We start from the raw sequence: 23,843 nt of genomic DNA, 5'->3' as shown, positions 1-23,843 counted from the left end.
TCACCATATTGGCCAGAGTGGTCTCAAACTCCTGACCTCAAATGATCCACCTGCCTTGGCCTCCCAAAGTGCTGGGATTACATGCATGAGCCACTGTGCCCAGTCAACTTTTTTTTTTTTTTTTGAGACGGAGTCTCACTTTGTCATCCAGGCTAGAGTGCAGTGGCACAATCTCGGCTCACTACAAGCTCCACCTCCCAGGTTCAAGTGATTCTCCTATCTCAGGCTCCAGAGTAGCTAGGATTACAGGCACACGCTACCACACCCAGCTAATTTTTTGTATTTTTAAAACAGAGATGGGGTTTCACCATGTTGGCCAGATGGTCTTGATCTCCTGACCTCATGATCCGCCCACCTTGGCTTCCCAAAGTGCTGGGATTACAGGCATGAGCCACTGTTCCCGGCTTAACTACATATTTCTATCATAACTATTAATAACAATATATTACTGTCTAGTAAAGATCAGTGTGAGACTCTTGACTCACTGGGGGCAGCTGTGCATTCTCCATCATGATTCCTCTTAGGTGATGCTCCAGGGCGATCATACTGATAAAACAAAACAAGCAATTTAACTGTGAACATCAGTATTTTATTTTGATATCATTAACTGTGATTCAGAGCTTTTTTCAACCAGCAGAGTTCTTATGAGACAAAGAAAGTTCTTTGCCAAGTTGCAAACTTAACTATAACATATTACTGAGTCCAAGGACAGGGATTTTTACCTCCATGTAAATCAACGAATTTTCCTTGGTTCCAGAGTTATATATAACAGAAGCAACTGTGTGTAACTGACCCATCAGTATGATAGGAAAACTCAAAGCGCGTGTCCTTTAAAACAACAACTGTAGACTGCATTAACAAACACAATAGAAATAAAAGCAGCTACCATTTACTTAGCACATTTTGTGGGCCAAACACTGTTACCGTTCTAAGCAATTGACTTGAATTATCTCATTATTTCCCAAACAATCCTATAAAGTAGATATTATCCATATTTTATGCCAGAGAGTAACTGAATAACAAAAGATTAAGTAACTTGTCTGAATTGGGTCAGGTCTATCTAACTCCAAGACTACTATGGAATATTTCTTCCTACAATAATTCTGAACTTGAGAACTAAAGGTGTAATAATATACAACAATTGGATTGTTATAAACATAGATTTTTTTTCACAAATATCTCAGTAGAAATTATAAATCAAATGAAGCAAAATGATGTAATAGTTTTGAAAGGACCAAAACAAGTAGATTTAATGACCCCAAAATTCCAGGATGAAAAGTTTTCATACCACTGCACCAGATGTTGGCTGCACAATCCACGCATATTCTGGACGAATAAGTCGTAAACAGTTGAGAGCAGCCAGATAACAGTTGCCTTGTTTTTCAAGTCCCCGGAGAGTTCGAACTTCTCTGCCGAGACGCATTCCATACTCAAACATCACTGTGCCAGCTATGAGGCGGTAATAAATTAGACATTAGAAATTCCAAAATTTGTTTCTCTCTCTCTCTTTCTCTTTTTTTTGAGCTGAGTCTCGCTCTGTTGCCCAGGCTGGAGTGCAATGGTCTGATCTCAGCTCACTGCAACCTCCACCTCCCAGGTTCAAGTGATTCTTCTGCCTCAGCCTCCTGAGTAGCTGGGATTACAGACGCAAGACTACAATGCTCAGCTAATTTTTGTATTTTTAGTGGAGACGGGGTTTCACCCGTCTCATGTTGGCAAGGTTGGTCTCAAACGCCTGACCTTGTGATCCACCTGCCTCGGCCTGCCAAAGTGCTGGGATTACCACACTGGCCTTCCAAAATTTGTTTCTCTAGAGATATGCAGAGAGAATGCTATCCCTAATCAAATGTTAAAATTCAAAACAAAATTGGGCTTAATGTAACCCCTCCCCTCCCCTCAAAAAAATCACATGGTGAGGATGTGGAGAAACTGAAACCCTTGTGCACTGTTGCTGGGAACTGGTGCAGCAGCTATGAAAAACAGTATGGCAGTTTCTCAAAAAATTAAAAGGGAAATTATCATATAAAGTTCCATGTTTTGATATATACCCCAAAGAATTAAAAAAAGGGTCTCGAAGAGGTATTTCTACACCCCAGTTCATAGCATCATTTTCCATAGCCAAAAGGTAGAAGCAATCCAAGTGTTCATTGATGGATGAACAAAATCTGACATTTAAATATAACAGAAAATCATTTAGTTATCTTTGAGATTATCTTTTTTTTTTCTTGAGATGGAGTTTTGTTCTCGTTGCCCAGGCTAGAGTGCAATGGTGCAGTCTCTGCGCACAGCAACCTCTGCTTCAAATGATTCTCCTGCCTCAGGCCCCCAAGCTGGGATTATAGGCGACTGCCACCACACCTGGCTAATCTTTTAAGATAACTTTAAGGAAGAAAATTCTGATGCATGCCACTACAAGGATGATCCTTGAAGACAGTATGCTAAGTGAAATAAGCCAGTCACAAAAAGACACATGCTGTATGATTCAAGTAGCCAAATTCATAAAGACGGGAGGTAAAATGGTGGTTCTCAGGGGGTGGGGGCTGGGAGAAACAGGGCATAGTTGTTTAATGGGTACAGCGCTTCAGTTTTCCAAGATGAAAAGTGTTCTGGAGACCAGTTACAAAATATTGTGAATGCACTTAACACTCCTGAACTGTAGACTTAAAAATGGTTAAGATGATATATTGTATGTTATGTGTATTTTACCACAATTAAAACAAAAAAAAAAGAAAAATGTTATTTTTGATATTCAGATACTACATTACCTTAACAAGTACAGAATACTAGCTTATAGAACTAGTCACCTATACCTGCTCAGGACTGTGAGACCAAGAGATGTTTGGATACTCTGCTTAAGAACATAATTTCGCCAGGCACAGTGGCTTGTGCCTGTAGTCCCGGCTACACAGGAGGCTGTGGTGGGAGGATCGCTTGAGCCCAGGAGTTCTGGGCTGTACTGCATTATGCCAATTGGGTGTCTGCACTAAGTTCGGCATCAATATGATGACCTCCCAGGAGCGGGGGACCACCAGGTTGCCTAAGGAGGGAACTGGCCCAGGTTAGAAATGGAGCAGGTCAAAACTCCCATGCTGATCAGTAGTGGGATCGTGACTGTGAACAGCCACTGCACTCCAGCTTGGGCAACATGGCAAGAACTCATCTCTAAAAAAAAACCAAAAACCAAAAACCAAAACAACAACAACAAAAAAACACATAAATTCTTGGTTGGGCACGGTGGCTCACGCCTGTAATCCCAGCACTTTGGTAGGCTGAGACAGGTGGGTCACTTGTGGTCAGGAGTTTGAGACCAGCTGGCCAACATGGCAAAATCCCATCTCTACTAAAAATAACAACAACAACAACAAAATTAGCCAGGCATGGTTGTGCATGCCTGTAATCCCAGCACTTTGGGAGGCTGAGGTCATGAGTTCAAGACCAGCCTGACCAACATGGCAAACCCCTCCCCCCGACTCTACTAAAAAATTCAAAAAAATTAGCTGCGCGTGGTGGTGTATGCCTGCAGTCCCAGCTACTCAGGAGTCTGAGGAAGGAGAATCGCTTGAAACTGGGAGGCAGAGGTTGCAGTGAGCTAAGATAGTGCCAAAATACACTCCAGCCCAGGCAACGGAGTGAGACTCCGTCTCAAAAACAAACAAACAAACAAACAAAATGAATGATGAAAAAAAGAATTCACCAGGATATCATTTGATAACTTCTAACTGTAGATTTTTTTTTTTTTTTGAGACAGGGTCTTGCTCTGTCACCCAGGCTGGAGTGCAGTAGCATGATCTTGGCTCACTGCAACCTCCACTTCCCAGGATCAAGCAGTTCTCTTGCCTCAGCCTTACAAGTAGCTGGGATTACAGGCACGTGCCACCACGCCTGGCTAATTTTTGTATTTTCAGTAGAGAGGGAGTTTCACCATGTTGCCCAGGCTGGCCTCGATCTCCTGACATTAAGTGATCCACCTACCTCACTCAGCCTCCCAAAGTGCTGAGATTACAGGCGTGGACCACTGTGCCTGGCCCTAAATGTAAACTGTAGTCCCCTCTTTAAGGATTTTACATTTAATTGAAGGGATGTGGAACAATCTAACCATAGCTAACAAGGAATATCATCTACTATATTCATGATCCAAGCACATTTAAGCAGTCAGAATGTTTTTTTTTTTTGAGACGGAGTTTCGCTCTTGTTACCCAGGCTGGAGTGCAATGGCGCAATCTCGGCTCACCGCAACCTCCGCCTCCTGGGTTCAGGGAATTCTTTTGCCTCAGCCTCCTGAGTAGCTGGGATTACAGGCATGCGCCACCATGCCCAGCTAATTTTTTGTATTTTTAGTAGAGACGGGGTTTCACCATGTTGACCAGGATGGTCTCGATCTCTTGACCTCGTGATCCACCCGCCCTGGCCCCCCAAAGTGCTGGGATTACAGGCGTGAGCCACCGTGCCCGGCAGCAGTCAGAATTTTGCTCTAAGAACTGAAATGAGGAAAGAGAGAAGGCCAATGGTAAAATGGCACAAGAACTCCAAACTAGTCATAAAAATTCATGCTGTCTCTAGTGAAAAAGCTAATTTCCTTTTTTTTTTTTCTTTTGAGACAGAGTTTTGCTCTTTCACCCAGGCTAGAGTGAAGTGGTGCAACCTTGTCTCACTGCAACCTCCGCCCCCTGGGTTCAAGCAATTCTCCTGGCTCAGCCTCCTGAGTAGCTGGGATTATAGGCACCTGCCACCATGTCCAGCTAAGTTTTGTATTTTTAGTAGAGACGGGGTTTTGCCATGTTGGTCAGGCTAGTCTTGAACTCCTGACCTCAGGTGTCCACCTGCCTCGGCCTCCCAAAGTGCTAGGATTAAGGGCATAAGCCACCACATGTAGCGCTCATTTCCTTTATAATTGGATAGAAGATACACATAGAATGCCGTTTCAATGGCAATGCCTTGAGAAAGTTCTAGAATGGAAGCAAGGGCATATCTTCAAGGTAATCTTCAAAAGGTTTAAGCTAATCTTGTACTTAAACACATATTAAAAATTACCTAAGTCTAACTCACAATATTTTGGTAAAACATGGTTAATAAGGTTGTTTCCAAGATACCGTTTGGTTACATTGCTCACCTTTGCGGTAATTGTGGCGATAGATGTGAAAGGCATACAGAAGTTCATAGTAATTGTGAGTCATAAGGTCCACGGCTCTAGCACGTGACTCAATTATTCCCACAACCTAGGGAAGGGGAAGCAATCAGATAACTAAGTCAGTAGCAATCATGGCAGCCACCATAGTTATTGAAAGCCATCAGCAGATAACTAAAATTACCTCATTATGCAGATTTACATAAGGAAACTCTACAAGATCCTGTAGCTGTGAGCGTTCACAAAGAACGACCACCAACTGCCGTAAACAATCTAATTGCCTAGAAGGAAAGAAACGGATATGAGGGCAAACTGTCTTAGTAGGTTAAACAGAATTGGTAAATTGTCTTCTCTAAAAAAGACCATGAGATTACCTGCTGGAATCAGAAATTTGGGTTAAGGCTTCATATGCTTGGCTATTGTGACCCAAATCCAAATGATGTTTGAAAATGCATGTCCTTAGAGTAGCCTAAATATCAAATGTAGATCAAATATCAAAAAGAGCAATAGAAATGAACATACCACACCCACAACAAACCTTAAAGAAAACAAACAAATTACCGTCAATTCTTACCTGACTTTTCCAGTCATCAGCTGCTTCAGTTATGGCTGATGTAGCCAACTGAATAACCAGTTCAGGCAAACCAATGACATCTAGTAGTCGTAAAACCTAACGAGAAACAGAAGAAATTTCTGTTAAAATTAATATGGTAATGCACTTCAAACTAAATTATGGTTTAAAATAATTTAGAAAGGTAAGTAGGCCAGCATGGTGGCTCACACCTATAATCCCAGTACTTTGGGAGGCTGGGGCAGCAGGATTGCTCAAGACCAGGCTGGGCAACATAGTAACACCCCCATCTCCACAAAAAATTTTTTAAAAAATTAGCTGCACTTGGTGGCATGCACCTGTAGTCGGAGCGACTTGGGAGGCTGAGGTGGGAGGACTGCTGGAACCCAGGAGTTCAAGGTTGCAGTGAGTTTTAATCCTGCCACTGCAATTTAACCTGGGTAATACAGCAAGACTCTGTCTCTTAAAAATTAAGTAAAAAGATTTTAAAAAAAGGTAACAAGGTAAGATAAAGTTTAAATCAAAGATGCTGACAAGATGGACAGGATTATTTGGTTAATATTTAAGATTTTCCTTTAGATTATTCTGTTATATTCCATCTTGTAAAAGCTTTCTATTCGTTTCCCCAGATATTACCATTGGAATAATAGCTCTCTAATTATAGATAAATTGTGATTGCTAGTGTTAGGTAGGAAGAGAGACAGTTGAAATTAAGAGATAATTCTAACATGTTCTCTATAGAACTTTTACAGGAACGACTGTTAATAAACAATAGAGGAATTAAATACAGGGCTTTTCGTTGTCCTTTCCTTTTGACAGTGTTACAAAGTAATAAAATGGCCCCCATAGTCATTAATATGTTTATGTACTAATATATGCATGCATTCAATTCAAGTTGGGGGGGTGTAAAGAAATGCTCTCTGAATACTGAAGGCCTACCACCAGCCAGGCATGGCTTCACACTTTGTAGTGAATATATTCACTCCCCTAGCAATCTGATGGGGATTTTACAGATGAAGACTCTGAGGTGCAGAGTAACTTACCCAAGGTCACACAGTTGGGAGACCTAAGATTCAAACCTTAGCATCCAGACTCCAAAGCTTACCACTATATGGTTCCCAAGATAATCTCATAACAAGCTGAATATTTCCTACTCTATTCTCTTGATCTGTTTGTTTTAGTCAGAGAACTTATCACTTATATTTACTTGTCTAGCTTCTTTCCTTACCTGAATGTAAGCACCATGGGGGCAGGGAACTATTTTTTCTTTTTTGAGATGGTCTCACTCTGTCGCCCAGGCTGGAGTGCAGTGGCACGATCACAGCTCATTGCAGTCTCAACCTCCCAGGCTCAAGTGACCCTCCTGCCTCAGCATCCTAAGTAACTGAAACTACAGGTGCATGTCACCAGACACAGCTATTTTCTTCTATTTTTTGTAGAGATGAGGTCTCACTATATTGCCCAGGCTGGCCTCTAACTTCTAGGCTCAAGTGATCCTCCTGCCTCGGCCTCCCAAAGTGTTGGGTTTACAGGTGTGAGCCACTGCTGTCCAGTCTGAATTGTCCTTTTAAAACTCAGAGCTCTATCCTCAGTGCTCAGTATACAGTAGTCTCTCCATAAATACTTGTTGAGGCTGGGTATGGTGGCTCACACCTGTCATCCTGACCAACATAGTGAGACCCCATCTCTATTTAAAAAAATTGTTGAACATAAGAATAAATATAATTTCACTACTAACTGTTCAGGTCACAAATGAATGTAAAGAATAGTAAATAAATTAACACCATAGTTTTATAAAAACCCTAAAGAGAATTTGCTAAATGATTGACATAATCCTTTTTTTTTGAGACAGGGTCTCACTCTGCCAATCAGGCTTGAGTGCAATGGTGCGATCTCGGCTCACTGTAACCTCCACCTCCTGGGTTCAAGTGATTCTCTTGCTTCAGCCTCCCGAGTAGCTGGGATTACAGGCATATGCCACCATGCCTGGCTAATTTGTGTGTTTTTAGGGGTCTTGCCATGGTGGTCAGATTGGTCTTGAGCCCCTGACCTCAGGTGATCCACCTGCCTTGGCCTCCCAAAGTGCTGGGAATACAGGCGTGAGCCATGGTGCCCAGCCTGACATTTTGGTTTTTCACCCTATCAACGTCTGCACGTGCCCCTAAATGTGCACATTTCCCTATCTTATATACACGCAATTTTCTAATATATACGTATGATACACCTAAAATATAAGTTTATAAAGGATGAAGCTAAAATAAAAAGTTTCAAAATTATTTTTATTATTTTTTGAGAAAGGGTCCTGCTCTGTTGCCCAAGCTAGAATGCAGTGGTGTGATCATAGCTCAGTGTAGCCTCAACCTCCTGGGCTCAAGTGATCCTTCCATCTCAGCCACCTGAGTAGCTGGGACCACAGTCATGCAGCACCATGCCCAGCTAATTTTTTACTTTTTTGTTGAGACGGGGTCTTCCTGTGTTGTCTGGGTTAATCTCAAATTCCTAGGCTCCAGTGATCTTCCCACCTTAGCCTCTCAAAGTGTTGGGATTACAGGTGTGAGCGACTGCACCCATTATAATGGACCTGGAAAATTCCTATCTTCTAGTGACATAGCCACTGCAGTAAAATATATTACTCACATGTTTGTGGTGACGTTGGTATAAACAAACCTACTGTGCTGCCAATTGTATAAAAAGTATAGCATGGCTGGGCGTGGTGGCTCATGCCTGCAATCCCAGCACTTTGGGAGGCTGAGGAGGGCAAATCACTTGAGGTCAGGAGTTCAAGACCAGTCTGGCCAACATAGTGAAACCCCGTCTCTACTAAAAATACAAAAATTAGCTGGGTATGGTGGAGTACACCTGTAGTCTCAACTTCTTGGGAGGCTGAGGCAGGAGAATTGCTTGAACCTGGGAGGTGGAGGTTGCAGTGAGCCAAGATCATGCCACTGCACTCCAGCCTGGGCAACAGACTCCATCTCAAAAAAAAAAAAAAAAAAGGTATAGCATATACAATAATATACAGTACATAATACTTTTTTTTTTTTTGAGATAGGGTTTCACTCTCTTTGTTACCCAGGCTGGAGTGCAGTGGTGTGATCTTGGCTCACTGCGACCTCTGCCTCCTGGGTTCGAGCAATTCTCCCACCTCAACCTACTTAATAGCTGAAACTATAGGCACATGCCACCACACCCATTTTTGCATTTCTTGGTAGAGATGGAGTTTCACTATGTTGGCCAGGTTGGTCTTGAATTTTTGACCTCAAGTGATCTGCCTGCCTCAGTCTCCCAAGTGCTAAGATTGTAGGTGTGAGCCACTGTGCCCAGCCGCCATTTTTTTTTTAAATAGAAAAAGACATGAAGAAAAAACTACCTGGGGGCAATGGCTCACGCCTGTAATCCCAGCACTTTGGGAGGACTGCAGAGTTCAGGAGTTCAAGACCAGTTTGGGCAACATGGCTAGACTCCATCTCTACAAAAAAGAAAAAGTTAGCTAGGTATAGTGGTGTGCACCTATGGTCCCAGCAACTTGGGATGTTGAAGTGGGAGGATTGCTTGAGCCCAAGACATTGAAGCTGCAGCGAGCTGTTTTACCACAACACTCTAGCCTGGGTGTCAGAATGAGACTGTCCAAACAAACAAACAAACAAAAACAACAACAAAAAACCCAAAACCAAAGAAAACAACTTTGGTACAGCTGTGTAATGTGCTTGTGTTTTAAGGTAAGTGTTAGTCAAAAGAGCCAAAAAGTTAAGACTAGCCTGGGCAACACAGTGAGACGGTGTCTCAAAATAAATAAATAAATAAATAAATAAATAAATAAAAAACTCCAACAACTAAATTTAGTGTAGCCTAAGTGTACAGTGTTTACACAGTACAGGAATGTCCTAGGCCTCTGCATTCACTTACCACTCACTCATCGACTCACTCAGAGCAACTTCCAGTCCTGCAAGCTTCATTCATGGTAAGTATGCCATGCAGGTGTACCATTTTTAATATATATATATTTTTTTGGAGACAGAGTCTTGCTCTGTTGCCCAGGCTGGAGGGCAGTGGTGCAATCTTGGCTCACTGCAACCTCCGATTCCCAGGTTCCCCGAGTAGTTGGGACTACAGGTGCATGCCAGGCTAACTTTTTGTATTTTAGTAGCGACAGGGTTTCACCGTGTTGCCCAGGCTGGTCTCAGACTCCTGAGCTCAGGCAATCCACCCACCTTGGCTTCCCAAAGTTTTAGGATTACAGGCGTCAGCCACCACACCAGGCCTTTTATCTTTTATACTGTGTTACTATAACTTTTCTACGTTTACATATACAAATAACATTGCATTATAAATTGCCTACAGTATCCAGTACAGTAATACGTTACACAATAGGTTGTGACATACAGCCTAGGTGTGTGGTGAGCTATACCATCTACTTGTGTAAGTGCACTCTATGATGTTCATACAATAATACTATCATCCAAAGACACATTTCTCAGAACATTTCCCCATTGCTAAGTGATACATGACTGTATATGACTTGTAGGAACATGCTACTTGGAAGAAAATTATACATGGCTTTTGGAAGTATGTACATCTTTCTGGATATATTTAGAATTGGAATTATGATAGATAAAGACACAGTGGTTGTAACAGATTTATACTTCACCACAGTGACTGGAATGCTTAATGCCTTGAAAATGTTTATGGTTTTATGCTATCTTGAACCGACATTTCATGGCTCAAGGTACATTTACTAATATTTTCAAATAGCATTCCTGAAAAGTTCAATTGTTTTTGTCTGATTGTAATCCTCCCACCTCGGTCTCCCAAAGTGCTGGGATTAAACGCTATCCCCAGACTCAGATATATTTTTACACAGGGTGGTGTTAAGAAAGCCCAGACCAAGACATAATGTACCTTGTCATAATACTGCAGCCTGGGGGTAGACACGATCTCCCCATCCTCTGAGCGAATCAAACGATCCAAAAATTCCTCTTTGCCTACTTCAGATGCTGCCTGACAAAAACATTCCAGAGCCTGGAGAAATAAAATATAAAGTGACTTATAACAACAGATCATTCCAATTCTAGGTGCTATAAATCAGGGGTTCACACACGAAGGAAAGCCAGAAAAGAAACAAAATTGCTTATCATGGTCTATTATATTCATAGTTTCTGACATATCTTGAATTCTATGTGATGCATTATTTAATATTTAAAAACATTTATTTCACATTTAACTCAAATGCTACCAATTAAAAAGTAAACCTTGGCCAGGTGCAATGGCTCACACCTGTAATCCCAGCACTTTGGGAGGCCAAGGTGGGCTGATTACTAGAGGTCAGAAGTTTGAGATCAGCCTGGCCAACATAGTGAAACCTCGCCTTTATTAAAAATACAAAAATTAGGTGGGCCTGATTGGGCATGCCTGTAATCCCGGTTACTCAGGAGGCTGAGGCAGCAGAATTGCTTGAGCCTGGTGGGCAGAGGCTGTAGTGAGCCGAGATTGCGCCACAGCACTCCAGCCCTCCAGCCTGGGTAACAGAGCAAGACTGTCTCCCTCACTGCCCCCAACCTGCAAAAAAAAGTAAACTTTAATAAGATGACTGATACGTACATACATAATAAAGCAACTATAGCAATATGTTAACAATTGTAGAATTTGAATGTCAGGTATGTACTGTTCACTGTAAAAGTCTTTAAACTTTTCTGTTTGAAAATTTACATAATAATAGAATATCAGGGAAAAAATTAAAAATGTAAACTACCATAATGAGAAAAAAGCAGCATAAGACAATAAAAAAATGTAATTAATAAATAAATTTCGGCTGAGTGCAGTGGCTCATGCCTGTAGTCTCAACTTTGGGAGGCTGACGCAGGCAGATCGCTTGAGCCCAGGAATTCGTGCCCAGACTGGACAACATGGGTAAACCCCTCTCTACAAAAAATTAAAAAATTAGCCAGGAATGGTGGCGTGTGCCTGTAGTCCCAGCTACTTGAGAGGCTGACATGGGAGGATTGCTTGAGCCCAGGAGGTTGAGGCAGCAGTGAGCCATGATTATGCCACTGCACTCCAGTTTGATAGAGTGATACCTTAAAAGAAAAAATAAAATAAGTAAATAAATTTGATTTATAAAAATGTATCCTGTGGCTGGTCCAAGTGCAGTGGTGTTTACAACTAATTGATCACAACCAGTTACAGATTTCTTTGTTCCTTCTCCATTCCCACTGCTTCACTTGACTAGTCCAAAAAAAAAAATGTATCCTGGCCATATGCGGTGGCTTATGCCTGTAATCCCAGCACTGTGGAGGCCAAGGTGGGAGGATTGCTTGAATCCAGCCTGTCTGTGTAACACAGTGACATTAGTGGACCCCGACTCTACAAAATAATAATAATAAAAATAATAATGAAAGGAATCCCTAAAAACATACAGGGGCAGGAGGGTTCTAATGTTTTCTTATGTTCCTGAGTCCTGTCTAAACTGCAGAATACAAGAAAGTGAATAGTCCTCACATGTATATCATGCCTTTCACTGACATTAATACAGTCTTTTTTAACTTTTTCTAGAGGATTCTATGTCTCCCATCCCCTATAACCTAGTCAGATGGAAGCTAAGCCTCTTCCTTGCATTAAAGTTTATTTACCATTTAAATGTAGTTTACCTTCTGTCCTTCTCCTGTAACTAGGTAACATCTTCCCAGCATAAATCGACAGGAACCAACATTGACTTGACACCAGGGTTGTAGCAGTTGAATATAATCCTTAAAGGCATAAAAGGTGCTTTCTGATTAGAAAATAAATGTTACTTAAGGAGATACTCATTTCCAAGTTCTTCTTCATAGAGTATGAAAAGATAGTGTTTGAACAAATGTTTTATTTCCTGACATCATTCTGAAATTAAAACCTACCCGTTGCATTCCTTCCTCATCCATTCCCTTTTACTTATGCAAACAGGAGCCCAGTAACACACATACATGTATTTTATATCTCAGCAATTTTCCAGTTTTTGATATTCATTGGTTCAATGGCTAGATTCCAGTAAAGGATTTATATGAAAACAAGAGTATATTTGTATTACTATAAAGAAAACCTAAAGAGAGAATTTCTTAAAAAGATACTCTAGAGACTGGGCATGGTGGTTCATGCCTGTAATCCCAGCACTTTGGGAGGCCAAGGTGGGTGGATCACTTCAGGTCAGGAGTTTGAGACCAGCCTCACCAACATGGTGAAACCTTGTCTCTACTAAAGATACAAAAATTAGCTGGGCATGGTGGCACATGCCTGTAATCCCAGCTACTTAGGAGGCTGAGGCAGGAGAACTGCTTGAACCTGGAAGGTGGAGGTTGCAGTGAGCCAAATCGTGCCACTGCACTCCATCCTGGGCAACAGAGTGAGACTCTGTCTCAAAAAAAAAAAAAAAAAGATACTCTAGAAAAAATCATGTTAGGAGATATTGTCAAGAGGGAAATAGAGAAAAATCTCTATAAAAATGTATTTTATTACTTTCTTTAAAAGCCTATGGAACCAGGTATTCTCTCAGCCAAGTACTAACCAGGCCCAATTCTATTTAGCTTCTAAGATCAGACAAGATCAAGCAAGTTCAGGATGGTATAGAAATAGAGAACAATCTCTTTGGGGTATGTCTTTGCACAATCAAGTTTAAATTATTGTGGTTCTTTAAACTGCAGTTAACATTTACAAAGAAAAAAATTTCCAGCAATCCCATGCTTCACAAGAATGAGTAGATGTGAACGTTCAAAGGAACTCACCTGCAATTGTACATATTGACAATTCCCCATCAAACATTCTAGAAAGAGACAACCAGGATTGCTAGGCCATCTAGTCATTGGTTAAGGAGATTCCTTAATTTTTGTTGGCAAATCTTAAATATACACATTGGGCATCAAATTCAGAAAAGTTCACAAAATAGCTTAATTTACAAAAACAAGGTAGAGAAGGTGGCCAAGCACATGAGTTCTTTCATCGTCACTAGAATACAATGAAACGGTTACATATATACCAGAAAACTTGTCATACAGCTTAGTAACTTAGGTAACTACGGAATAAACTATGTATTTCACCAGGCATGGTGGCTCACTCCTGCAATCCCTGTACTTTGGGAGGGTAAGGTGGGAGGACTGCTTGAGCCCAAGAAATCAAGACCAGCCTGGGCAACATAGTAAGATTCCTGTCTCTAAAAATACATAAATTTTAAAAAGCCTGTATTTTATTCCTGGGTGTTCATTTTCAATTCCAGTTGGTGTACTGCAGAACACAGTATTGGTGCCAGTGGACATCCAGCACATAACATGGTGCCTGGCATATAAAGCCATTAAAAAATATTTCTTTTTAAAAAAGAGAAAAAATTATATTTATTAAAAATATATGTTGCCCAGGCTGAAGTGCAGTGGGATGATCTCAGCTCACTGCAACCTCTGCCTCCAAGGTTCAAGTGATTCTCCTGCCTCAGCCTCCTGAGTAGCTGGAACTACAAGGTCATACCACCACACCCCACTAATTTTTGTATTTTTTGTAGAGACAGGGTTTCACCATGTTGGTAAGGCTGGTCTTGAACTCCTGGCCTCAAGTGATCTGCCCGCCTTGGCCTCTCAAAGTGCTGGGATTACAGGCATGAGCCACTGCACCCAGCAAAATGAATAATGTCTTAAAACAGATCCAGGTATTACACTTTTTATTAATGTATACACTGATAAAATCTTGCTAAACTCCTGAGCAAAAAACAAAGTAACATGAAAAATTGGAATCATATATGAAAATAAATATTATGGTCTCTTGTTAGAGAGGTGAGAGTGCAACCTCATTAAAATTCATTATATAGGCAGAATAAGAGCTTTGGACTATTTAGATAGAAGAGAGCTGCTTTTTTTTTTTTTTGAGGTGGAGTCTCGCTCTATCGCCCAGACTGGAGCATGGTGGAGCAATCTTGGTTCACTGCAACGTCTGCCTCCCGAGTTTAAGTGATTCTCAGCCTCCTGAGTAGCTGGGATCACAGGCACAGGCCACCATGCTTGGCTAATTTTCATATTTTTAGTAGAGACAGGGTTTCACCATGTCGGCCAGGCTGGTCTCAAACTCCTGGCCTTAAGTGATAAGCCCACCTCCACTTCTAAAAGTGCTGGAATTACAGGTGTGAGCCAACATGCCTGGCCAGAAGAGAGCCTTTGACTGGCTTTTAAATAAAAGGATACAAAAGCTGCAATAAATAACTGGTAATTGCAGTAATCATTTCAGGCCAATTCAATCCAGTTTGGCTCAGAGGTGCCTTTGGCTGAGAGAAGAGGTGAGATATAATGTGTTTTCTTGCAACTTCTTGGAAGAATAACTCCACAATAGTCTGAGGACTAGATACTTAAAAAGAAAAAGTTATGACAGTCTTGTATGGTGGTAATACCAATTTTCAACTAAAATAGTCTATCGATTCATTTTATGCCTATAACAAACAACATTTATTACTTCAAAACAAAATGTATCATGGGTATATATCCAGTGGCAATATAAATAAAAGTGGTTTGTAAACTGTGAAGTGCTACAAAAATGCAATAAAAACATCACTCACATCAAAGTTAGTCACTTTTCCACTGATCTCACAACACCTAAGTGGCTTCCCTAGAAATTCTTCAATTAGCCCCAGGATTTCAACTTTTATACCAGAACAATACAAAATAAATTCTCCAGAATAATGGTTTTCAAACATGAGGGATACTGTTGATCAAGATTACAAAAGTTACCATGAACTTAACATATTTTTAAATGATTTTGTCGAATTAATCACTGGAGCATCAAAACAGAATGGGAATGCAGCTATATATATATATATGTGGTACATATATATATGTACGTACCATACCCTTAACATACGCCTGATCTGGTACTACAGCTTCATAGACCCCATGCGACAATCAGAGATCTCACGTCACAGCTTACTCATGCCTTCTGTAAGCAAAGAGCTTAGACAACCTTTCTATGGCAAAGGTGGCAAAAGACCACTTTAATGAATATGCAATAAATCCCCAGTTTAAAATCAAATGCGTACACAGTCCACTCCTTACCAAACCTGTTTGCCATTAAAGCACCAGAGTCTGTCAATTCCAGTACTGATAAGTGTTGGAGATTAGACTCCCTGTGAGAAAAGGGAAAAAGACAGCTTGGTAAATTCTCCTATGCTAAACATTACTTCTACAAGCTCTTCTACTAAGAACACTGTCAATTTAATTAATAAGTTGCATATAAAAGCTCCACTGAAAGCACAAAGAAAATTGGAAATCATTATAATATAGATTGTTGCCTATCATATCACTTAGTGACCTTTCAATGGAGCCAGGGCAAACAGATGGTTTATCTTATTGAAAATGTGAACCTTGGCCAAGTGTGGTGGCTCGAGGGCAAGGCAGGTGGATCACCTGAGGTCAGGAGTTCAATACCAGCTTAGCCAACATGGTGAAATGCTGAAATTTCAACATGGTGAAAAATACAAAATATTAGCTGGGTGTGGTGGCAGGCGCCTCTAATACCAGCTACTCGGGAGGCTGAGGCAGGAAAATTGTTTGAACCAGGGAGGTGGAGGTTACAGTGAGCCGAGATCCCAACATTGCACTCCAGCCTGAGCAACAAGAGTGAAACTCCATCTCAAAAACAAACAAACAAACAAAAACTGAATCTTGTAATTCTTGGATTTGGCTATAAAGAAACTCAGCCTACCTAAAATAACTAGCATAACGTTTTTGTGTATGGTCTTTCCTTGTGGTTTCATCTTATTATGTTACATTCAACATGATTTATCTGTACATACAAATATATAATATGTAAGTATATATATGATATATCTGTATACATACATATGTGGTCTATGGTTACATGTAGCTCATTATTTACATTTTTATAAGTTGCCTTCAATCTCTAACAAATAGAGCACCAAAAAGCTCTCTGAATCTTAACAGCATATAATTTCACAGCATACTGTTAGAACACTTTTTCCCGGCCAGGCACGGTGGCTCATGCCTGTCATCCCAGCACTTTGGTAGGTCCAGGTGGATCACCTGAGGTCAGGAGTTCAAAACCAGCCTGGCCAATATGGTGAAACCCCATCCCTACAAAAGTACAAACATTAGCTAAGCATGATGGCAGATGCGTGTTATCCACTTGGGAGGTTGAGGCAGAAGAATTACTTTGAACCTGGGAGGCGGAGGTTGCGGTAAGCCAAGATTGCGCCATTGCGCTCCAGCCTGGGTGACAGAGAGCGAGACTGTGTCAAAAACAAAAAAACAAAAAACTATTTCCCTTGAAGACAATGGGAAAAATAAACTCGAAGTATATTTTTGAAATAATTGGGATAATGAAACTCACAGTGTGTCAAGTGGAACATCAGTTGCCAAGCACTCATTTCCCCACTTAATGAGGTAGTAAGATAAGAGTAGAGGAGCTGTTCGATGCAGTAGGTCTTGCTGAGCTTGAAAGAGCTGACCAGCTCCCCAAATCACCTATATATTATGGGTGGGTGGACAGGACAAGAAATAATAGTAATTAGTAATGGTAACTCTTATGGCTCAGGTGGAAGTAAAATAAAATAAATACCAAGTTTACAATACTGTAAAAGCGACATGTTTTGCATTTTATGGTAGCAAGTGGCAAAATATCTTCCCAAAAGTTAAGTTCAAAAAAATAATCAAAAACAGCTCACCAAATAATGGAAGCTGATGGTGAAAAGAAACCAACAACGAAAAGCTTAATTTTCATTAAATCTGTGGGTTCAGAGCCAGCCATGGTGGCTCACGCCTGTAATCCCGAGACAGGCAGATCACCAGAGGTCAGGAGCTTGAGACCAGTCTGAGCAACATGGAGAAACCCTATCTCTACTAAAAGTACAAAATTAGCCAGGTGTGGTGGCGCATTCCTGTAATCCCAGCTACTCGAGAGGTTGAGGTAGGAGAATCGCTTGAATCTGGAAGGCAGAGACTGCAGTGAGCTGAGAATGTGCCATTGCACTCCAACCTGGGCAACAAGGTAAAACTCTGTCTCAAAACACACACACACACACACACACACACAAACAAACAAACAAAAAACAAAAAAAACTGTGGGTTCAGAATTAAAGAAGAGAGCTGGGCATGGCGGCTCATACCTGTAATTCCAGCACTTTGGGAGGCTGAGGTAGGCAGACCACTTGAGCCCAAAATTTCAAGACCAGACTAGACAACATGGTGAAACCCCATCTCTACTAAAAGTACAAACAAAAATTAGCTGGCCTGGTGGCATGTGCCTGTAGTTCCAGGTATTTAGGAGGCTAATACGGGAGGATCAACTGAGCCCAGGAAATCAAGGCTGCAGTGGGCCAAGATATAGCCACTACACTTCAGCCTGGGCACAACAGAAGTAAGAGCTTGTCTCGAAAAAAAATAAAAAAAGAATTGAAGAGACACAGGGAAATCTAAGTTCTCTCATATATTGCTGGTGTTGGGTAAAAATAGGTATGACCATTATAAGCAAATTTGGTAGTACTACCAAAAGCCTTAAAAATGTGCATAACCTGCAGACCAATCAAATTCTAGTTCTTAGAACTTATCCTAGAGATATAATTAAAGATGTATAGAAAGCAGCCAGGCATGGTGGTTCACACCTGTAATCCTGGCAATTTGGGAGACTGAGGCAGGTGGATCACTTGAGGCCAGGAGTTTGAGACCAGTCTGGGCAACATGGCTAAATCTCATCTCTACTAAAAATATAAAAATTATATTTTTATATTAACTGAGTTAGGAGTTAGGAGGACCACAAAGAAAAACTTGCAGCTCAAAACTGTGTTTAAGGTAAGCCTCGCACTGTAGAGAATTCTTAGGCCAGGGGAGGTGGCTCACGCCTGTAATCCCAGCACTTTGGGAAGCTGAGGTGGGTGGATCACCTGAGGTCAGGAGTTCAAGACCAGCCTGGCCAAAATGGTGAAACTCCGTTTCTATAAAAAACACAAAAATTAGCTGGGTGTGATGGCACGTGCCTATAATCTCAGCTACTCAGGGGCTACAGAGCAAGACACTCTCTCTCTCTTTCTCACACACACACACACACACACACACAATGCACAGAAAATTACAGACATAAGGGAAAAACTGACAACAAAAAGAAAAATGTTAATGAGATTTATAAAGTGGAAGAACAGAACAACCAGATTACAAAAGATACTATGTAGTTTATTTAAATTTTACAAACCAAAAAGAATTTGCATGGAAATAAAGGTATATAGCAAAATTTAAGTAGTAATCACTGGGTAGAAAATTATAATTTTTTAATTTTTGCTTACATATATTTTGAAAGGTTCTACAAGGAATATTACGTCTGAGTTCAGAAAAAATAACAAAAGTTATAATTTAAAAAACAAAAAACCTGAAAAAAAAAAGGAAGAATCTACATAGATCAAAAGAACTTAGAAAAGGCTAACTAACCTAAGTGACAGACTTTCAGGAAAGGTTCCTTTTTATCCTTGGTGGTCTTAACAAATTCTTTTCCCAATTTTTTTTTCTTTTTTTTTTTTTTGAAGATAGAGTCTCACTCTGTTATGTAGGCAAAAGTGTAGCAGTGCAATCATGGCTCAATGCAGCCTCAACCTCCCAGGCTCAGGTAAATTCTCCCATCTCAGCCTTCCAAGTAGCTAGGACTACAGGCTTGCTCCACCATGCCTGGCTAATTTTGCTATTTTTGGTAGAGATGAGTGTTTCCCCATGTTGCCTAGGATCAAGCAACCTGCCCACCTTGACCTTCCAAAGTGCTGGGATTTCAGGTGTTAGCCACCACACTTTTTCTTCCTCTTGCTTGAAATTCTATCATTAGCAATGTATCTGAGTTAATAAGTTTTTTTTTTTTTTGGAGACAGAGTCTCACTCTGTCACCCAGGCTGGAGTGCAGTGGTGCAATCTTGCCTCACTACAAACTCTGCCTCCCAGGTTCAAATAATTTTCATGCCTTAGCCTTCTGAATGGCTGGGATTACAGGAGTGTGCTACCAAACTCTGCTAACTTTTTTGTATTTTTTTAATAGAGATGGAGTTTTGTTATGTTGGCCAGGCTGGTCTCGAACTCCTGGCCTGAGTTAATACATTCTGACTTAAAATGGGAACCCCAAAGGACTTTTGGCTATTTACACATTAAGATGAATTGGTTTAATTAGACTGCTTCCTTGACAGGCTCAAATAAGATTACTAACTTAGAAAATAGGATGTCTGACTGTGGGCAGAAAAATAATTTTTTAGCATGGGACATTAGGTAGGGTGGATAATTAGGACTGTGTAATAGCAGCAAGAGTCTGGTGGTCTAAGAAGAACAGAATGAAAAAGAAAGTACAGAATGGAGTTAGGAGGACCACAAAGAAAAACTTGCAGCTCAAAACTGTGTTTAAGGTAAGCCTCGCACTGTAGAGAACTCTTAGGCCGGTGGAGGTGGTTCACGCCTGTAATCCCAGCACTTTGGGAAGCTGAGGTGGGTGGATCACCTGAGGTCAGGAGTTCAAGACCAGCCTGGCCAAAATGGTGAAACCCCGTTTCTATAAAAAACATAAAAATTAGCTGGGTGTGGTGGCACACGCCTATAATCTCAGCTACTCAGGAGGCTAAGACAGGAGAATCACTTGAACCCAGGAGGCGAAGGTTGCAGTGAGCTGAGATCAGGCCACGACACACCAGCCTGGGCAACAGAATGAGATGCTGTCTCAAAAAAAAGGAAAAAAAGAAAAAAAAAGAGAGAGAGAAAAAAGAAATAGAGTTTTCTTCTTCTTCTTCCATACTAAAGGGACTTTTATCACATTCATAGTTACTAGTAATACTACATTTTGGGAGAGCCAACCTGGGAAAATTTCCCACTACTACATATACAAAGGTTGAGAGTAAAGCAATCTGCTTCATATATGTTCTTTGTTTTTTAAAAATCAACTTTTAAGTTCCAGGGCACATGTGCAGGATGTGCAGGTTCGTTACATAGGTAAACATGTGCCATGATGGTTTGCTGCAGAGATCAACCCATCACCTAGGTATTAAGCCCAGGATCCATTAGCTATTCTTCCTGATGTTCTCCCTCCCCACCACCCCCTCCACACATATTCTTAATCTATAATCTCACAAGGATTAAAATGCTTAGAGCACCTCATAGAGCCAAGCTTGGGGAATAAAGCAGTGAACCAAGACAAAAGTATCTGTGCTAGTAGGGCTGACATTTTGCTGCTAAGTGCTTGTAGGCCTATACCAGGTTTTAGATTTTACAAGTTTTCCCTCAAGCAGTACTTACTGCATCTCCAAGCCTCATTAACAGCTGCTGTAAGACCAAAAGGTCTCGGCAGATTAGGAAACGAGTACTGGCGATTTTATGCACAGCTCTGCACACAATATACCCTGCTGTGCTACTACCATAGAGCTGGGAAAGATTCATTCGAATGTTCAAAGGCTGAGCTGTAAAGAGAAGAAAAATGGAGCTGAATGCATCATTGTTTTAATCAAAGAGGCACATTTGTTGCTCTGTCATTTACCTGGATTGAATCCCTTTTCCATTTCCACTTCTGTTTCATAATCCATTTCCCGTAAAAGTAGCCCAATGGCATGGATTGGGTTCCTAATCTCTTGCAGTTTACTACAAATGTCCTCCATCATATTTTCTCTATAAGGACAATTACAAAATTCTTATTACTACTGAGAATACCTAAGACAAGTTCTATATGTCCTATAAACTAAATACATTATGAAACAAGAGAACCAGATAAAGGAATGAAGATAATCACTCTGGCATACAAGATACATTCCCTCTACATAGCAAATTTCCTCTCTTTTTTGTTTTTTTTAAAAACAACACACAAAACAAATGTGAGAGGAACACTTTTGCTTTTTAGAATTTTAAGCTTGGTTAATCGTTAAACCATATTATTTGGAGTCTATTTCCAGACTTGAAGTCATATGTTAGATTTTCCATTAAAAGTTGAAATATGCCAGCCGGGCGTGGTGGTTCACGCCTGTAATCCCAGCACTTTGGGAGCCCGACGCAGGTGGATCACCTGAGGTCAGAAGTTCGAAAGCAGCCTGACCAACAAGGTGAAACCCCGTCTCTAAAAAAAAAAATAAAAAAAAAAATAAAAAAAATTTGAAATATCTATTTAGAATCATAGCACATCAGTTTGACTTTAAGCTACTACTTCGAACACTCTTGAACATACATTAAAAACCCAACTTTGGTGCTAAACATTGCTGAATTTCCATTAGGAAATGCACTTTACCCTAAATTCTCCTTACACATCAATAGTGATCATATCTTCCAGAATCTGCTCTGCAGCCTTTTCCGGAGACTGTAGGTTATAACAACTCATTTCCATCATAACTGACATATCCATAGTTACTGACTCTCCAATCAGCCGCAGGCATTTTATAAGACATAAGACATCACGAGCAATATCCACATCTACAAATAAGAGAAAGTTAACATTCATGTCTTAAGCCAATGACAATCTACTGATTGATAATATATTAAAATGTTTGTAATTAAATGACAAGAAATCTAAGATCTCAGAGATGCTTAGGTCTCTTAAGTGTTCATTAAAATATTTGTGGTATGGTAAAGTGATCAAGGCAGGTCATTGTAGCAATCAATATTTTTTTGTGTCTGTGTGAAATGAAGCATTAGGTTTATATAGAAAGGGGATTAAGTATGGACATAACAATTACTATTACCATCAGATACGGTTGTCTCATCTTCTGTCAAAAGGTTCTCATAAGGCAGGAGATACAAATGATCCACTAAGGAGGAGGAAATAAGGAAAGACAGGTACCCCTAGAAATACAAATTTTCCAGTTACATTTTTTTCAGTGGATTTTTTTTTTTTTTTTTTTAGACAGAGTCTTGCTCCATTGCCAGGCTCCAGGCTGGAGTGCAGTGGCGCGATCTCGGCTCACTGCAACCTCTGCCTCCTGGGTTCAAGCAATTCTCCTGCCTCAGCCTCCTGAGTAGCTGGGATTACAGGCGTGTGCCACCATGCCCAGCTAATTTTTGTATTTTTTTAGTAGAGACGGAGTTTCACCATGTTGACCAGGATGGTCTCGATCTCTTGACTTCGTGATCCACCCACCTCGGCCTCCTAAAGTGCTGGGATTACAGGCGTGAGGCACCGCGCCCAGCCTTTTTTCAGTAAATTTTTAAAGGTATGAAATAATTGAGATGTGCATCTTATCATGAGGAAACACAAGACAAACCCAAGTTAAAATATACTCTATAAAACAATAGGTATAGTCTTGGCTGGGCACAGTGGCTCACACCTGTAATTCCGCACTTTGGGAGGCCAAGGTGAGAGGATCACTTGAGCCCAGGAGTTCAAGACCAGCCTGGGTATCATGATGAAACTCCATCTCTTAAAAAAAAAAAAAAAATTAGTCAAGTGTGGTGGCACGCAGCTTTAGTCCTAGCTATTTGAGAAGTCAGGGTGGGAGGATCACTTGAGCCTGGGAGGCTGAGGCTGCCATGAGTCTTAAGAGTGCTACTGCACTCCAGCCTGGGTGACACAGCGAGACCCAGCCTCAAAAAACAAACAAATAAACAAACTAAACAAGTGTAGTCTTCAAACAATGTCATTCTCATGAAAGACAAATGCTGATAACAGTTTGAGATTAAGCTAAAGAGACATAATAACTAAATATATATAAGATATTAGATTGGATCCTGCACTTTGGGAGGCTGAGGTGGGTGGATCACCTGAGGCCCGGAGTTTGAGACCAGGCTAGCCAACATGGTGAAACTCCGTCTCTACTAAAACTACAAAATTAGCCAGATGTGGTGGTATACCTGTAATCCCAGCTACTCTGGAGGCTGAGGCAGGAGAACTGCTTGAACTCAGGAGGTGGAGGTTGCAGTGAGCCAAGAGGTTGCTTGAACTTAGGAGGCAGAGGTTGCAGTGGGCAACAGAGCAAGACACAGTCAAAATAAATAAATAAATAAATAAATAAAGCCAGGTGTGTTGGCTCATGCCTGAAATCCCAGCACTTTGGGAGGCAAAGGCAGGTGGATCATGAGGTCAGGAGTTCGAGACCAGCCTAGCCAACAGGGTGAAACCCTGTCTTTATTAAAAATACAAAAATTAGCTGGGCGTGGTGGTGTGCACCTATAATCCCAGCTACTCGAGAGGCTGAGGCAGGAG

General features: G+C 40.8%; 1 protein-coding gene across 2 annotated transcripts in view; it reads right to left on the bottom strand.

Moving 5' to 3' along the window:
• The window catches only part of NUP160 (nucleoporin 160), a 65,186-nt gene that overhangs the window by 12,576 nt on the left and 28,767 nt on the right, over positions 1-23,843 (bottom strand). For both annotated transcript variants that reach the window (XM_012452588.3, XM_012452589.3), the window contains 16 exons: positions 22,387-22,486; positions 21,952-22,117; positions 21,198-21,325; positions 20,960-21,120; positions 17,043-17,176; positions 15,749-15,819; positions 14,888-15,047; positions 13,448-13,517; positions 12,341-12,439; positions 10,596-10,715; positions 5,700-5,795; positions 5,500-5,594; positions 5,310-5,406; positions 5,111-5,216; positions 1,289-1,449; positions 486-546 (listed from right to left, as the gene is read on the bottom strand). In XM_012452588.3, coding sequence (XP_012308011.1) covers positions 486-546; positions 1,289-1,449; positions 5,111-5,216; positions 5,310-5,406; positions 5,500-5,594; positions 5,700-5,795; positions 10,596-10,715; positions 12,341-12,439; positions 13,448-13,517; positions 14,888-15,047; positions 15,749-15,819; positions 17,043-17,176; positions 20,960-21,120; positions 21,198-21,325; positions 21,952-22,117; positions 22,387-22,486 — 1,825 coding nt within the window. The remainder of the gene's footprint in view (positions 1-485; positions 547-1,288; positions 1,450-5,110; positions 5,217-5,309; positions 5,407-5,499; positions 5,595-5,699; positions 5,796-10,595; positions 10,716-12,340; positions 12,440-13,447; positions 13,518-14,887; positions 15,048-15,748; positions 15,820-17,042; positions 17,177-20,959; positions 21,121-21,197; positions 21,326-21,951; positions 22,118-22,386; positions 22,487-23,843) is intronic.

The sequence above is a fragment of the Aotus nancymaae genome, unplaced genomic scaffold (genome assembly GCF_030222135.1).
Source record: "Aotus nancymaae isolate 86718 unplaced genomic scaffold, 86718_ANA_hifiasm-v0.15.2.pri h1tg000059l, whole genome shotgun sequence".
Classification (NCBI taxonomy): domain Eukaryota; kingdom Metazoa; phylum Chordata; class Mammalia; order Primates; family Aotidae; genus Aotus; species Aotus nancymaae.
The sequence above is the reverse complement of the archived record's forward strand: the minus strand, read 5'-3'. Positions and strand labels throughout refer to the sequence as shown.